Source organism: Chanodichthys erythropterus, chromosome 20 (genome assembly GCF_024489055.1).
Source record: "Chanodichthys erythropterus isolate Z2021 chromosome 20, ASM2448905v1, whole genome shotgun sequence".
Classification (NCBI taxonomy): domain Eukaryota; kingdom Metazoa; phylum Chordata; class Actinopteri; order Cypriniformes; family Xenocyprididae; genus Chanodichthys; species Chanodichthys erythropterus.
The window spans coordinates 26380846-26396956 of NC_090240.1; the positions used below are offsets into that span (position 1 = coordinate 26380846).

The following is a 16111-nucleotide window of genomic DNA, read 5'->3' on the forward strand; positions in this document are numbered from 1 at the left end:
AACAATTGAATATATATCAGCGTGATAACAACTACCTTAAATGACCAAAACCATCTTTCAGAAAGTTATATTTGAAGCATAATTTATTTTTAAGTTTTCACTGAAGTCTCTTTTGACTGCATTGAGAGGGCGGGGTTTATGACCTGTACTGCATCCAGCCTTGAGGGGGCGATCAAAGAGCCCACGGCTTCACTTTTCAGGACATATGAGACACACCCGGTTGGTACTGGTGGGATTCCATGTGAAATTCGAGCATGTTGCTGCTCGTATTTGCGTCACGTTTGTTTACATAAAGAAGGAGTCCCAGCTAGTAGGCTATATGGAATGTGAGGCAGATCATTTTTAGCCTTTTCTCACAGCAGCTGCAATAATTAAACTTATCATTTTGATGGCGGATTGTAATCCAGAATGGTCCAAATGACAATCATCAGTGACTACTGGAGATTCACCCATAGACAAAAGTATAAGATTTCGGACTGCGGAGTGGCTACAGAAATTGAAACATAAAGGTAACTCTAATATGATTTGCACGGTTTGACGTGATCCGAGCGATCGATTTAATCACCAATGGCAGCGCGATTTACTGTAATGCTTTTTTCTCAGTTGGTCAGAACAAAAGTTGCAGACATGTTACTTACTTGTTCAGACAATTTCTGATGAAAATTCTTATTTTGGTCATACTTCCAAGACGTAGAATCTGTGATTCCGAAGTACAGTATTCGCACCGATGTGGTGACTGACAGCAAACATTAGATTCATCTGCGTTGAGGAGCCGTGTCGATACACAGTTTACGTAAAGATAATTCCGCAACTGCAATTGCAGGTTTCAAACAGAGGTGGCGACAAAGAGGCAAAACTTACGGACTGCAGCTTTAAATTAACAACCACAACACTGATCACTGTTTATATTCCTGCTAACATAAATTCATTTTAATTGACCATGATATGACGGAATAGTTTGATAGAAACATCAGATTTCAAGCATGTGCAGCAGTGTTTCAGTACTGAAAGTCCGGATCTCTCCACCAGAAGTGGCAGAGCGCTTCTGTGACTGTAGGAGGCACTATAGAGTTTCCCCACAGACTTTCCCGTGATCTCCTCCTTTCCCTCCTCTAGTCAGACTCATTCCCCTCCCCCAGTTTGATACTGCTCTGTGGACATGCACAGGCCTCCATCAGCCAGCCTGATAGGTCTTAGTTTCAGGCTCTCTCCCTCAGTCCCCAACCCTCCCACACCCACTAACTGGAGCACACATGCTGCTCTCTTTCCCTCAGACTCGCATAGCAGAAAAAAGTCATTCTTTGGAGAGTGACAGTGCACAGCCATATCATTCCTCCATTTTGAAACCCCTACAATAAATTATATTCTCTTTATAGTCATGAGTAGACTGACCTCAGGGTCACAATCAGTACAATTCATGACATACAGTCTGCAAAAACAAATCTGAGTTGATTTCAGTAGCTACATTTACATGCCCCCAAATAATCCTTTTATAATTTGGATTGATGGCTCAGTCAGACTGAAGATCCTTCATGTAAACATCTTAATTTATCCAACTGAGCTTGAACTTTGTTTAAATTGGAATTGGTAGTGTTGACCTTAAATAATGGACTCTTTTCATAGACTGTGATGCTGAGAGAGTGATGGCAAATTTGGCATCTTTCTCTCTTCTGACTCAATCAACTCAATCAATGAACTCTATATTTTTCCTGTCTTTTGTAAAATGTTGTCTACCTTTCACTACTATAAGTTTACCCAACTATGACAGCTTCTGCTTCTGAGAACCTCGGAAATGTGAAAAGGGTCCATCCAATCAACAAGACAATTTTTTGCCTTGTCATCAAGGCTCACAATAGCTCTGGCGACATTATCGTAATGTTTTTTTTTCCGGATCTGAACATGCTCATCGCACACCGCACAAGCTGAATTTTTGTTCAGAATACATGTAATGCACATGTAAACAAATATGTGAATGCAGATTGCATCATTTGGGGTTCATAAATAGAACTTCAAAATCTGAAATTGGATTCATTCTAAAATTGTCTAAAATTTGTGTATGTTAACATTACCTAGTGAGTTGAGGTCTTGAGCATCTTGTGAGTTAAAAGTAAAAGCCTGTTTTTCAACCGGTCCCCTCTTTTCCCCTTTTTATCAATCCAGTAAATATCCTATTTCACTCAGAAATGTGATGAAATGGGTTGTTTCATGTTTCATGTTGACTTAACTATATTACACACATGCTGTTTAGTTGCATATAAATTAAATCTCTATTACTGTATTTTTAGACCAGAAAGTCTCAAGCTCTAATAACTGAAATGTGCAGCTCCCTTACAAACTCTGTGCCCGAGCAAATGAAGAATGGCGAGATCAGAGAATTGCATTATGAGGTTTTGAGAACAGTGCTACTCAAATGATCAGGCCAACCTACACTCAACTTTTGAGAGAAAATACTGAATATTATAGATCATATTTTGCACATTAGTCCACAAAGGAAAGAAAAAAAAGAGTGACCTCTGAAATGTGTAGTTTGCAGCAGTTGAAACCCATAAGGTCAAAAGTAAAGTAGAAAAAGACAAAGATGATAGAGACTGACCAGGGTTAGAAGCATTGTGAGATGGACAAAACAGCACTTTATTGTTCAGAAATGCTTGCAGTGACAAAGAAAAATAGAATAAAGGGGATAAACAAAACAACAGACAACATAAACTGGAGGTCACAAATTTAAACATACAGAAAGTTAGACTGAATAGAGATGCTCATTCTGGACCCCATGTCACAACAGAATCCAGCCGAAGGATTTTTTTTTAAGTGTATAACCGCTAAAAATGGGAAAACAATAGCAGTCAGCAGAAGCTGAACCAAACACAGGCTAGTCTACTTAGCACAATGCTACAGTGGTCAATTTAACTGCCAAATACTCGTACGTTAGGGCAGATGTGGATGTATGGAAAGCTGCTTTGGAAGCAAAACACAAGTTACAGGATGGTGAATATATTTATAAAAAAACAATGCTTCAATTATAAACAGGCAAAACAAAAGCAAGAGATTGTTCTTTTATTTTGCATTATTTATATTTAGATATATTTTTAGCAAAAATGCTATACTTTTGTTAATAAAAGTAAACATGAAAAACAGCCACCGAAGCCACATCCATTGTCTATGTGAACCAATGTAGAGCATATGAACATTAAGTGTGAGCACAAAAAGTATAGCAAATCTTTTTTTTTTTTCTTAAATCAGTAAGTACACCTACACATCTCCTTAGACATATCTAAAAGACTGTACAAATATACACAACCAATACTATTTGATACCATGAAATTTAATAATACCTGTTGGTTCTAATAATCACTCCTTTTGGAGCGGCTGAATGAACATCAACAAGTATGGTTATGTTTCTGTGTGTTAAAGGAACAAACTGAAGGCAAATCATGTATTGTTTGGTGAATGTTGAGTGTTTTCTTTCCCTATCCTAAGGAGGTCAACCCCAGCTTCACAAGCAAACAATTTGCATTCATCTTCATACTTCAATCTGTAAAACATGACTTTTTTGCCTTTCTCAAATGGCTTTAGGTGTTGAGGGAAAAGCAGATCCTTATAGCTACCATCTGTAATGTAACCAAGGTCCAGATTCAGAAGTTCAATGAGGCAGCATTGTTGGTGTACATCAAAGTACAGCAAAAGTATACATGTGCATTTTATTCACCCTGTCCAGAAATCAGACCTGTTGCTTGGTTAACTGAGTCTCTGATTGTTCAAGCTTGTTTGTGATACCTGACTGACATTCGCCCTTTCGTTGCCTTGTTTCATTTAACAAGTCTTTCGCCCCATAGCCGTTTTCGCTGTGGGTGTCGTCCCTGATGTCAGAGTCACTTCCTTCCACTTTATCATTTGTCTCTGGTTCCTCACTACTAAGGGACTGTGCATTGAGACTAGCATTTTGCACATTCACCTCATTATCGCTGTCCGAGTCCACAGCAATTGGTTCAGAATTGACAAGTGCTTCAGGTTTTAAGGTGCTCTTCATTGAATCATTACAGTTGCTCCCTATGATGGTCTTTTGACCATTCGAATAAAGCAAGGCTTTAGCGGAACCCCTTGTTAGTGTCCCATGCTTCAGCTGCAGGTCACCATTGGTTGTAGCTCTTTGCCGAAAGCGAATGGCATTTGCAGATCTGCCTATGCGATACTTAGAAGTTCGTCTCTTATGGTCATTTTTATGTTCATTTTTATGGTTCTCGAAATAGCACTTTGAGTCAAACTTAATGGGATGATGCAAATCTACAATGTCTTGCATTTTAAATCCCAGCAAGACCCGAGTGTTTAACGTTTCACAATTCAGCATACATCTCCTCCTTCGATTTGAGAAGTGGCTCGCAATGTCAGATTTCCAAAGCCAGAGACTGGACGCAAGCTTCTCCACCTCTCGTCGAGTGGGGTAAGGCTGCCTGTTGAAGTACTGAGTGAGGAAAGCTTTTCGTGTCTCATAGGACTCATTCTCGTAACCCTTCGGGTCCAAGGCAAAGACTACAGGGTCGTCTTGTTTGTCAGTTGAAACTGGTGGGCTATGCCCAGTTTGGTCATCGGTTCCGGATTTTCTTCTCTTTGGCTCAGTTTGGTCGAAATTTGCTAAACCTGCCCGTTTGAGACCAGCACCCTGGGCCTGTGCAACTCTCGCAGAGGGAGCAGGCCGGCCGTTTTGAGTTTTGCTGACACCCCGGCAGTGCACAAGATGCAAAGTGATAGTGGAAGCTGTCATGTTACTAGTGTAGACGCCAAGGCAATGGATGCACTTGTAAGTCAACTTCTTCTCCACAGGATGAACCGTTTGTATAACTTGATGTCGGTCACGCAAGTGATGAGCTAGAGAGTCTGAGATAGGTCCCTTAAGGATCGAGAAGCAGAGAGGACAAAGTGTTTTGCCTACATCCTTCTTATAAGGTACAGCTGCTTGTGGTGTAGCCTTAGCCGGTATGACGTCTGAGGCATCTGAGGGTATCTTTGGGACTTGTGGGGTAACCTGTTTATTCCCCTGCAATGATGGTGGTAATGCGTTGTTTTGAGCATGGAATGCCACGGATTCTTCTGGGGCATCCCGCATGTTATACGTGGTGACGATCAGCTGGACATTCTTGGGATTTCCCTGCTGAAGTGTGAGGTCAAAAGTAAGTGGGGAGTCTGTCCGTGGCCCTACGGATTCATTGGGATGTACCCCTCGCATGTGCGTCACCATTTTTTCCACATCATTGAATGTGGCCCTGCAGTGCGGGCAAGATAAGCCGTGTATCAACATGTGGTTAAGAAGCGTGTCGCTAGGTAGGTAACGGTTGCAGTATAAGCATTTACTGGTGAAGTTGTGAATTTTCATGATGTAGTTGGCCACCGCTGGTACCTTTTCCGCTTTGTGCTCCTTTTCAAAATGTGAACTATACACATTTTCTGGAAACAGCTCATTGCAGATGGTGCAGATCTTCCATTTCTGAGTGTAAGATGTGCCGATGACAGAGTTGCCCTTCTTGGAGGTAACAGATGACACTGTAGTAGCTGCTGCCTGAACCCGAGAGTTCAGCTGAGGGATCTTTAGTATGGAAGTGGATGCAGATGCAGAAACCGAACTGCGGAGACTAGCAGAAAGCTGTGGTTTGCTTGTTTGAGACTGCTGTGGGATTGAGAGCTGAACCTGTTGTCCTCCGATGGTCAAGGATTGTGTAGTCCCTGGCTTCAAACCAAATGCTCCCTGTTTCAGGTGAACACCTGACAGGAGACCACTTGAGTTCAAACTCCCTTTAGGAATGACAATTCGGCTCAGCTGCTGAGTGGATAAAGGCCGTACCCCAGTCACTACTGTACCCTTTGGCATTACACCAATGAGGCCCTTATCACCCTGAGCTTTAGGGGACACCATAATCACAGGCTTCGCCCGAGGTACCACAACATTGGTGTGCCCAATCATGGCAGTAACTTGATAACCAATGCGCTCATGGTCCTCAATGACATGCTGCACAAGGGCTTCATAGGTACGGGGTACAAATAGGCACCGTTTGCAGTGGATGGCTGTGCTCGTACTGTTGGCACCACCAGAATCAGCATTGCTTCCTGCACCAGAGCCTGCTGTTGTCCCATTGGGTGGTGTTATCTTCTCACCAGGCCTCACCAAGTACGGTGCCGCTACGTGTTGAAAATGTTCTCGGTAGATATGTTTTCGCACCACATTATATAGTGGGTCCCTGTAAGTGCATTTCTTGCAGTAGTACACTGCTTGCTCTATATTATCACGTGTCTTATCCAGTCGAGCACCATCTTTCAAACCAACCCCTGCTCCCTGAGGTCCTCCAACATTCTGGCGCACCATATTGTTGGGCATATGAAACAGTCTGATGTGTGTCTCCAAAGTCTTTTTGTTCCCATTGTAAGTACAATAGGGGCAGTTCAGGAGAATGCGGTTTTCAAAGTCCTCACTGTGCACATTACGAAAGTGACTCTTGTAGGCAGAGAAAAACTTGGAGGAGAATGTACATCCTGAACAACAGAACGGCTTTGAGCGGTACTCCTAAGAGGAAAGAGGACAAATGGGTAAGGAAAAATGGAGATGTGCTCAAAAACAAACAGACACAATATTATAAAAATTATTTTCCTGGCTTTAGGTAACATTTAAGATAATACTCACTTGTGATTTGGTCATTGAGGGATCCCACATACACACATCGTCCCATGCGGTGTTTTTAATGTAGAACTCATTGGGAACAAAATCCTTATAGTCCTGGAGGGGAAAAGAAAGTACAGAGTGAAAAAGACTTTATAAGGACTCAATACAATAAAGATTAAGACAATATCCAGTCTTATAGAAAAATTTTATTATATACAATTTTATACATAAAAATAATAATAATAATTATGTGGTTTAAAATAATCAAAGCATATTTTCATCTGATTGTTCTTCACTAAACAAACATCACATTCTATTTTTATTTACATGCACCAACATAATACATAGTAATAAACAGCCATTTACAAACATACTTTTATAGACCATTTCCTAAAACATTTCAAGGCATGTTCTGCTTTTTAACTTAGCCAAACTTAGTAAACCATAGTAAATCGCACATTGTTTAGAGCAGGTTGTCTTGATTCAAATTAGCCCACACACAACATAACATGATGCAGAGATCTTGAGAAAATCCTCACAGAATGATGTGACATGTTTTCCAACGTCATTTGAAAGATGAACTAATGGAAACTGGATCTCGGGTATGGTGGGTAGGGACGATGTGTTTCGACCATATGGACACTGTTTTACAGCTGGAGCGCGTTTTGATTGGATTGATTGCTCAGATTAACAGGTCTTGATTTACCATGCACCATACAATAGGTGCATACAGCTGAAACATAACTGGAAGATGATCGATCATCAACCAGGATCTTATTACTCGTTACTTATTCTATATAATAAGAAATATTTTTATGCTTTATAAACTTAATAAAAAGGTTACCTTGGTTACAAATGCCAAACTTTTGATTACTTTGAGATGCCAACACAAAATTTTGCCCATATGCAGTTGACATGATTGTGAACAAGCTCAAACTTGATTTTATGACCTGTCATATACTTTCTAATAGTCATCATGTCAAGCATGAACAATAAAAAAAAAAAAATTAATAAATTGCATAATTTTTTCAGTGGTTTTCTCAGCAGTGTTGTAATTTAAGAACCTCCAAACATGATCAAAATCTATTTTCTTCCAAATTTGAAAGGTTTTCTAACAAATGAGGCCTTTTTTTTTTTCTTTTTTTAGAAAAGTATAGAGTCAACAGAGAGCTTACGTTTAAATGATCGGGATCGGCCGATCATGATGACAAGAAAGGTAGTTGTATCGGCTAGAATTGTCAAAAGTACCGACTTTGGTACCAAGTCGGTAATGAAATTTAAAAAATGTGACAACAATGTGAATATTGTTGAGCGAATTCGTAAACACTTCTGAATGGCTATTGTGTTGAGGTGCTCATCGGATATGTCTGTGATTGGCTTAAATGAGCAACACTTCAAAAACGTTGTAGTCATCAATGAGGCTCTTCACGGAGCTCTTACACAGATATACATGGGAAGATTTGAAAGCAGGCATCTATCGTGGACCAGTCTGCTGACAGACACCTGCTTTCAAACGCTCCCATGGGTTGATCATTGTAGCCAATCACAGACATATTGATGTGCGCATGAACACAAAGGCCAATCAGAGGTGTTTACGAATCCGCTCAACAGCGCTCAAAGCATAAAATTTCAGTACTGATTGGTACCTGAGTCGGTACTTTTGACAACTCTAGTATCTTCCGCAAAAATCCTGATCAGAGCATCCCTAGTAGAAAACATACGAAAAAGCTGGTTTGCCACAGATTTTACAGCTACGCAATGTGGAAACACAAAATCATTTGGAGCTGTCTAAAGGAGAATCTGATTGTCCGTGATATTTAGTATGTAGACAGTCAAACATCAAATTTACTTACATCAATGTGCTCCCTGCAAAACTCCAAGCCAATGTCACCCAGCACTTTTTTCACATTTTTCCTAGCTCTCCTTAGACTGCTGAGGTTGTTCACTGGGAGTTGAAACATTCTGCCACCTGAAATTCATCACATTATTACCATCATGAATGAACACAGTTTGTATTGTTTGAATGATTTCAGAGAACAATGCATGAATAAAACATCATTGATTGATTTTAAATCAATCATATCAGTTTCTCTCACTGTGACACGATCAATCTGACCATTTAAATGTACCCTAATCCAGACCACATAGCTTCATGTCAGAGAAATGGTCGCAAGGAGAGAAATAGGTCTAAATCACAACAAATGAGTCAGTCAGCATCTTTCTCTAAGTCTTCATCACAGCCTGGGAAAATGAGCTGAATACTAAACAACTTACTTTTGACACCAAACAATATCGCTTTCTTATTTTACTTATGTCTTCTTCACTGACACCACTACCAACAAATTTATACATGAATGACATTCAGACGAGACATTTCACATGTAATAATCATTAAAGGTACTTATACAAATGAGAATGTCAATGAGAATAAGGAAAATACATGTATGAGGCAACAATTACAGAAATTAACCTCTGTACATGTATATGTGGTGGTCTATATGACTGATCCAAACAAACTGACACAACCTAACATACTGTTTTGTTAAAAAGGAACTGGATACATTAATGTTTTATAAAATTATGGGATTATTACAATTAACTTTAAATACACTACCGTTCACAAGTTTGGGGTTGGTATCATTTTTAATGTTTTTGAATGATCTCTTATGCTCACCAAGGCTACATTAAAACAACTTTTCTATTTGATTATATATTATATTTTAAATGAAATGTATTCCTGTGATGCAAAGCTGCATTTTCAGCATCATTACTCCAGTCTTCAGTGTCACATGATCCTTAAGAAATCATTCTGATATGCTGCTCAAACATTTATTAGCACCAATGCTGAAAGCATTAGTGCTGCTTAATATTTATGTAGAAACCGTGACAGTTTATTTTTCAGGAACGTTTGATGAATAGAAAGTTCAGAAGAACATCATTTATTTGATATTAAAAAGTCCATTTAAAGGATTAGTCCACTTTCAAATTAAATTTTCCTGATAATTTACTCACCCCCATCATGTCATCCAAGATGTTCATGTCCTTCTTCCTTCAGTTCAAAAGAAATTAAGGTTTTTGATGAAAACATTCCAGAATTATTCTCCTTATAGTGGACTTCAATGGCCTCCAAACGGTTGAAGGTCAAAATTACAGTTTCAGTGCAGCTTCAAAGGGCTTAACATGATACCAGACCGGGAATAAGGGTCTTATCTAGCGAAACGATCAGTCATTTTCGAAAACAACAACTGTATATGCTTTATATAAACAAATGATCGCCTTGCATGTTCTTCCGCCAAAACCACACTTCTATATTCTTCAAAAAGCTTACGTTGTATGTCCTACGCCTTCCCTATTCTACCTACGGAAAAAACGGAACTGGTGCTGCGTTCATAAGTAGAATAGAGAAGGCTTAGGACATACAGCGTAAGCTTTTTTTTTTTTCGAAAATGACCAATTGTTTCGCTAGATAAGACCCTTATTCCTCGGCTGGTATCGTTTAAAGCCCTTTGAAGCTGCACTGAAACAAATTTTGACCTTCAACCGTTTGGAGGCAATTATATAACTATAATGGAGAATAATCCTGGAATGTTTTCATCAAAAACCTTGATTTCTTTTTGACTGAAGAAAGAAAGACATGAACAACTTGGATGAAATTATCAGGAAAAATGTTTATTAAAGTGGACTAATCCTTTAACATTACAAATATCTCTTATTTTTGATACATCTTTACTCTCACAATTTAAAGGGTTAGTTGACCCCAAAATGAAAATAATGTCATTTATTACTCGCCATCATGTCATTCTATACCTGCCTGTAAGGCCTTCGTTAATCTTCGGAACACAAATTAAGTTATTTTTGATTAAATCCAATGGCTCAGTATATATACAGCAATGTCATTGAACCTCTCAAGATCCAGAAAGATACTCAAAACATATTTAAAATATAAAAAAGTTCATGTGAGTTCAGTGGTTCTACCTTAATATTATAAAGCTACGAGAAAACATTTTGTGTGCCAAAAAAACAAAATTAACTTTTCAATGATATCTAGTGATGGCCAATTTCAAAACACTGCTTCGAATCTTTTGTTTTGAATCAGTGATTCGGATCGCGTGTCAAAATGCTGAAATCATGTGACTTGGCGCTCCGAATCACTGATTCGAAACAAAACATTCGAAGCAGTGTTTTAAAATCAGCCATCACTAGATTTTGTTAAAAAGTCGTTATTTTGTAGGCGCACAAAACGTTTTCTCGTCACTTTATAATATTAAGATTGAACCAATGAACTCACATGAGCCATTTTAAATATGTTTTGGAGTACCTTTCTGGATCTTGAGAAGTTCGATGGCATTGAGGCCTCACTGAGCCATCGAATTTAATCAAAAACATCTTAATTTGAGTTCTGAAGATGAACAAAGGTCTTACGGGTGTAGAACGACATGAGGGTGAATAATAAATGACATTTTCATTTTTGGGTGAACTAACCCTTTAATGCATCTTTGCTGAATAAATGTTTTGATTTATTTTTTTCTTAAAATCTTACTGACAGCAAACTTTTGAATGGTAGTGTATTATTACATCTGTTTTACATGTAATAAAGCAAAATCGAAATCCTTCATGAAGTAAAAGAGCCTCAGTACATGATGTGCATGTACTTCTGGTTGGGATGGCACAGTTTCAAAGTATGATCGTACAACTGAAAAACAAACACATCCAACAAATCTGTGGCCAACATTCTACAGCATCAGCACTGCAGATCTGCGCTCTAACGAATATCATTGATGAAGAAATAAACATGCACAACTGCAATGCCAAATAAGGCCGGTCCCACTGCAGCCCTCAGAAATGAGGTCAAAGATCAACTAAGGTCAAAGGTCAAATCTGACCTGTATTTATCATGGGAAAACCTGCATCAGCTCCTGGCCTCACCAATGACAAGCATCACACATTACACCCTGCTTGAACAAAGAGCAGCAGTTTCACTTCAGCACTGAATGGGGGCTCTCCCTCTTTGGTTAGGCGTTCCTCATCTCCTCGCTGACTTTCTCCCATCCTTTGTAGATGGCGCTAGAGAACAGCTCTTCCTCCATGTTATATAAGCCTCTCCCTGTTCTGCCTGCCCTTTTTCCACTCCCTTTCTTTATGCAGGCTTCTGCATTACAGCCCTGGAATGGCGCCTCCTGTTGAGGCAACAGCAGAGGCCAGTGCATGGAAAGCCATATCTGCAGTGTCTGCTCTGGATGGAGGTTATCTGATGTTGCCTTAGAATACAGATGACTTGGTATACAAACACACGCATGTACACAAGCAAATCTCAACTAATAAAACTGAAAATTAAAATATATGATGATCTATCACATGATTAACCATCTCATGGTCGTCCATATCCAAAAACATGAATCCCGTGTTAATGAGAAAAACATAATGCTGTCAAACACATTCAGCATCATCAGGCCCAACACCACAGCTACAGTTCCTAAAGTAAAATTGCTTAAATTAAAATTCAAGCATTGCGATTTGCTGAATGACATCTATCCTACAACTACCCATAATGGTAAAAATACTAAAGAAAAGACCAGACTGACTAATCATAGACCAACAATACAAACTACATAGAGCAAAATCAAGTACACAAGTACATGACAACACACTGACGAGGAGAACAACTGACCAATTAGAGTCCAATAACAGTCACACGTTGGACTGTTTGGTTTGTTGACATGTCAAACACGATCAAATCCAGTAAGCGCCAACTTTGGTTCGTTATTAGTAAAACTGCGCACGTTTAACTGACAGCGCTGGTTCGTTAATTAAAGCGACAGTTCACCAATAAATATTAATAATGATATTCACCCTCATGTTGTTCCAAACCCTACTTTATTTTCTTCTGTGAAACACAAAAGCAGCTGTCAGGCAGAATGACAGCCCCAGTCACCATTCAGCGCATGTTTTTCAATGCAACATCTAACATTTAATTTAACATTAGCATATCAAAGGGAAAAAATGAGTTTAGAAGAACAACATAAAGATGACATAATTGGTTTTATTTTTTGGTGAAGGTCCCTTTAACGATTGATTCGTTGCAGCGCGAGCTATTCGTGTTGAGTTAGCCTAAAACTGTCATAGCAAACAGATATATAACAGTGAAGTGGAGTGAGTGGTTTGATTTAGGGTCTGTGTGAACGATAAAACCCCCGGTCGGCTACCAAAACCTTACAGTTACAACGGTAAGAACACATAAAAACTTTATTTTTAATTCACGACCAGCTTAATGGCACATGTAATAAGCTACATTTTCCACCTGAGGGTCGGGTTTACTCCCTCCAGGTCTTACTTAGAAGCGAGTTAGCAGGTCTCTTAGTTGAGTCGCACTCGGCTTCGTTCCCCAAACACACAACGGGGAGAGAGTTTACCTGACCCGCGCTCCCGCAAGCCGCAGCCCGTAATGTCACTTTCCCGCCTCCCGAGTTGAGCGCCTCGTCCTCCGCTTCACGGGCGGACACACCACGCCGAAAGAGGGAGCTCGACTCCTGTCACGGGCCGACCCAGAGCTGTCTGTTTGCCGGGAATGAGCTGCTGCAACTCATCTAGCACTGCCTGTGCTGGTCTACGGGGGTCCTGGAGGAAAAGGGAGCGTGAACCGTCGTGCGTGTGTTGCGTTTGCGATGATGCACAGTCCACAAGACGCTGAGGACGGTATAATTGACTGCAATTAACGTAATCCGCCATCCACTTAAACAATACAACCCGGTCCAGTACCTATACTATCCAAAATGGCGTGTGAAAAAGGGCGGAAGTGACATGTGCGTTTGATTAGCATAAAAAAAGCATTGTGCCGACGGAGAGGCGTTGGGTGTGGGATTATGTGGTGAGAGGTGTCAGACGACCACCAATCCAATATTTACCCTCCACCTTTGCTTACCTGAAATGCACAAGTGTGACAGTGCTTGCATATAACCTTTTCATAAATGCTCCCGAAATTGGTGTAAACAGCCCCTGGGTGCAGTTACATGGAATGAACCCATAGGGGGCGCCATCGGCTGAAACTTGATTGGGTAGAGGCGTATGCGTCAATTCTGCATCTGGTATCTACCCCCGCAGAGAGTCGGATGTATACAGTGCCTCAGTACTCAGCCAGCATTTGAGCATCATGAGTTCGGGTGGTGGCGCTGTACCGCGCTCATGCGCAACTCACCGGGACTACTTCTGCATGTCAAGTGCTGGGGTTGCAGACTGAGCCATGGTGATTCCCCCACCCTCTGGGCCTTGAGCTCTGGAGTTATTACCCCCTTGGTGTTGGCAGCATCAAACTCATTCAGGGCAGTTCCTTACCTTACACAAGTTTGGGGTGTCATTTGGGACTGAACACCCTAAACCCAGAGAGGAGAAAATATTTCTTTGTGGATATGTAACATGATAGTGTACACTAGATTGATGGCAGTATCTCTTCATAGGATGTAGTCTATTGTTTTCCTGGAACACTGACTGATGTGTGAAATTTGCATAAGCAAAATAATTTTGCAACATTTAATGTTTATTTCAGGGAATGCATCTTATAGCCACTCAGAAATGTACAACACATTTGTTCTGAACGTTTTTTTTTTTTTTACAGGCTGTTAAAAATAAATAAATTAATATACATATAAATGTTCCAAAAGGGTGTTTTCACAGCAGTGCAATAGAAGCAGCATTTTGGGTTCACCAAAGAACCTTTAGTGAACAGCTCTTAAAAGAATAATTTTTTTCTTAGTGTGAAAAACAATTTACAGGGCTCCAGACTAACTATGAGCACTGTAGCCCCTTATTATTTTAGGAGCACACGCAGAAAATGTAGGGGGGGGACCTTAAATTGACTTTGAAGCGCTGGAAAAAATGGTGTGAAGCACTTAAAAGTTCTTGAAAAGGGCTTGAATTCCACACTCAAAAGGTTGTATGAACCTTTAAGTCCCAGACTAAAATGCATGTTTGAGCTGTTTTAACTGAATGTAACCTTTATCTCCAGATGCACACCAGTAATGTTTTTTTCTAGGGTACATTTATAAAAGCTACTTAAAGGTCCAGTGTGTAATATTTAGGAGGATCTATAGAACTGTATAATATACCAAACTGTCTTCAGTGGAGTATAAAGACCTTACATAATGAAACGTTATGTTTTTTATTACCTTAGAATGAGCCATTTCTGTCCACATACACTGCGGGTCCCCTTACATCGAAGTCGCCGTTTTGCACCGCCATGTTTCTACAGTAGCCCTATATGGACAAAATGCTGTACAGAGTGCATTTGCTTGACTGGTTCCTCGCTGCTGCCTCAGACGATGACTTCTTTGTCCTGTGTCGGTCACCGTAGCTTCTCTATGTAATTTGAAAGGGAGGGGACTGAGCTGTTGGTTACAATTCGCAACGTCACCACTAGATGCCGATAAAATTTACACACTGCACCTTTAAATGCCCTAATTGAGGCCACATCCACAGGAAGCTACAGCTTTCCCTATCCAATCTTTTTTTGTTGTTGTTGTTCTAAAAACAAATTCCATAAACACATCGTCGTCTCAAGAAATATCTGCGTACACACGAAACCACTGAAACTGACTCAAAACGATGTAGTATACATGCCAGAACAGAATGAGGAGCTATAAGTCTGCCACAGATACACTTAAAACGGAGAAGAAGACATGGAGCGTGCGAGTCGAGGGGTCAAGACATGGGGTGATGACATCATCGTATCGCAAAATATACGGAATAGCTGCACACACGAAAATGCAAGGGTGTCGTTTTCAGATTTATCCACTTTGGGACTTGGTTTTAAACAATAGAGGGTAAGCACGTGATGTCACCGTCGACCGTTACGACTGCGGTCACGCCTGCTGAGTGGCAAAAGAAAAAGGTTTTCAGCGTGAAAAAAGAAGCAAATGGAAAAAAGAAGCAAATGGATCACTGCAATTCACAGAAACAGCTGGACTCCAGCAGGGAAACATTTGCAGTTATCAATTTGTGTCAAATTATTGGATTTTGAGGTAAAATCATACTGTATATATTATATTGTTATATATTATGTTGACAACTCATCAATAAAATATTTTCCATCTTATATTCTGCAAAATTGGGTGTTTTTAAATAAACACTGACAAAAACTATACTATAAAACTATATATGTTTTAGGGCTGGACAGTATGACGATATGACAGTGATATATGTGGATTTAAACCTACCTATATTGTAGTTATATGAAATATTCACAGGCAGATTTGCTTTATGTATTTTCCCGGCGTCAAATCAGGCACATATAAATGTCAGGAAACATGACTCCTGGCTGCATGTCAATATCCATGGATTAAGTTTATTTGACAAGTTGTAAGAAACACTTTCGAGCCCAACCTTTAGTGTAATTCGTTTGTTTTACTCGCGTTTTTGCAGTTTCCCCTATTAAATCCAGTCACGCAGCAGGTTCTTTTGCCACTCAGTCCAGCT

The 16111-nt window shown here is 39.9% G+C and overlaps 1 protein-coding gene across 3 annotated transcripts; it reads right to left on the bottom strand.

Annotated features, from left to right (window-relative positions):
* Positions 1 to 2622: 2622 nt before the first annotated feature.
* adnpb (activity-dependent neuroprotector homeobox b) lies at positions 2623 to 13595 on the bottom strand. Of its 3 annotated transcripts, none has more exons than XM_067370880.1 (4): positions 13566 to 13595; positions 8500 to 8615; positions 6668 to 6760; positions 2623 to 6550 (listed from the first exon to the last, which is right to left on the bottom strand). In XM_067370880.1, the coding sequence occupies exons 2-4, from the start codon at positions 8605 to 8607 to the stop codon at positions 3719 to 3721; spliced, it is 3033 nt and encodes a 1010-aa protein (XP_067226981.1). In that variant the 5' UTR covers positions 8608 to 8615; positions 13566 to 13595; the 3' UTR covers positions 2623 to 3718. The 3 variants fall into 3 exon arrangements, with proteins under 3 accessions (XP_067226981.1, XP_067226982.1, XP_067226984.1); XM_067370881.1 differs by lacking the exon at positions 13566 to 13595 and adding an exon at positions 13057 to 13398; XM_067370883.1 differs by lacking the exon at positions 13566 to 13595 and adding an exon at positions 12978 to 13398.
* Between the last annotated feature and the right edge of the window lie 2516 nt (positions 13596 to 16111).

Bases quoted from the DNA above. Each gene is read 5' to 3' on its own strand.
- adnpb (XM_067370880.1), bottom strand. From the start codon at position 8,607: ATGTTTCAACTCCCAGTGAACAACCTCAGCAGTCTAAGGAGAGCTAGG. The intron at 6,761-8,499 runs GTAAGTAAATTT...TTTCCCCTCCAG, and splicing joins TTTGCAGGGAGCACATTGAT to GACTATAAGGATTTTGTTCC. The intron at 6,551-6,667 runs GTGAGTATTATC...CTTTCCTCTTAG, and splicing joins CCTCAATGACCAAATCACAA to GAGTACCGCTCAAAGCCGTT.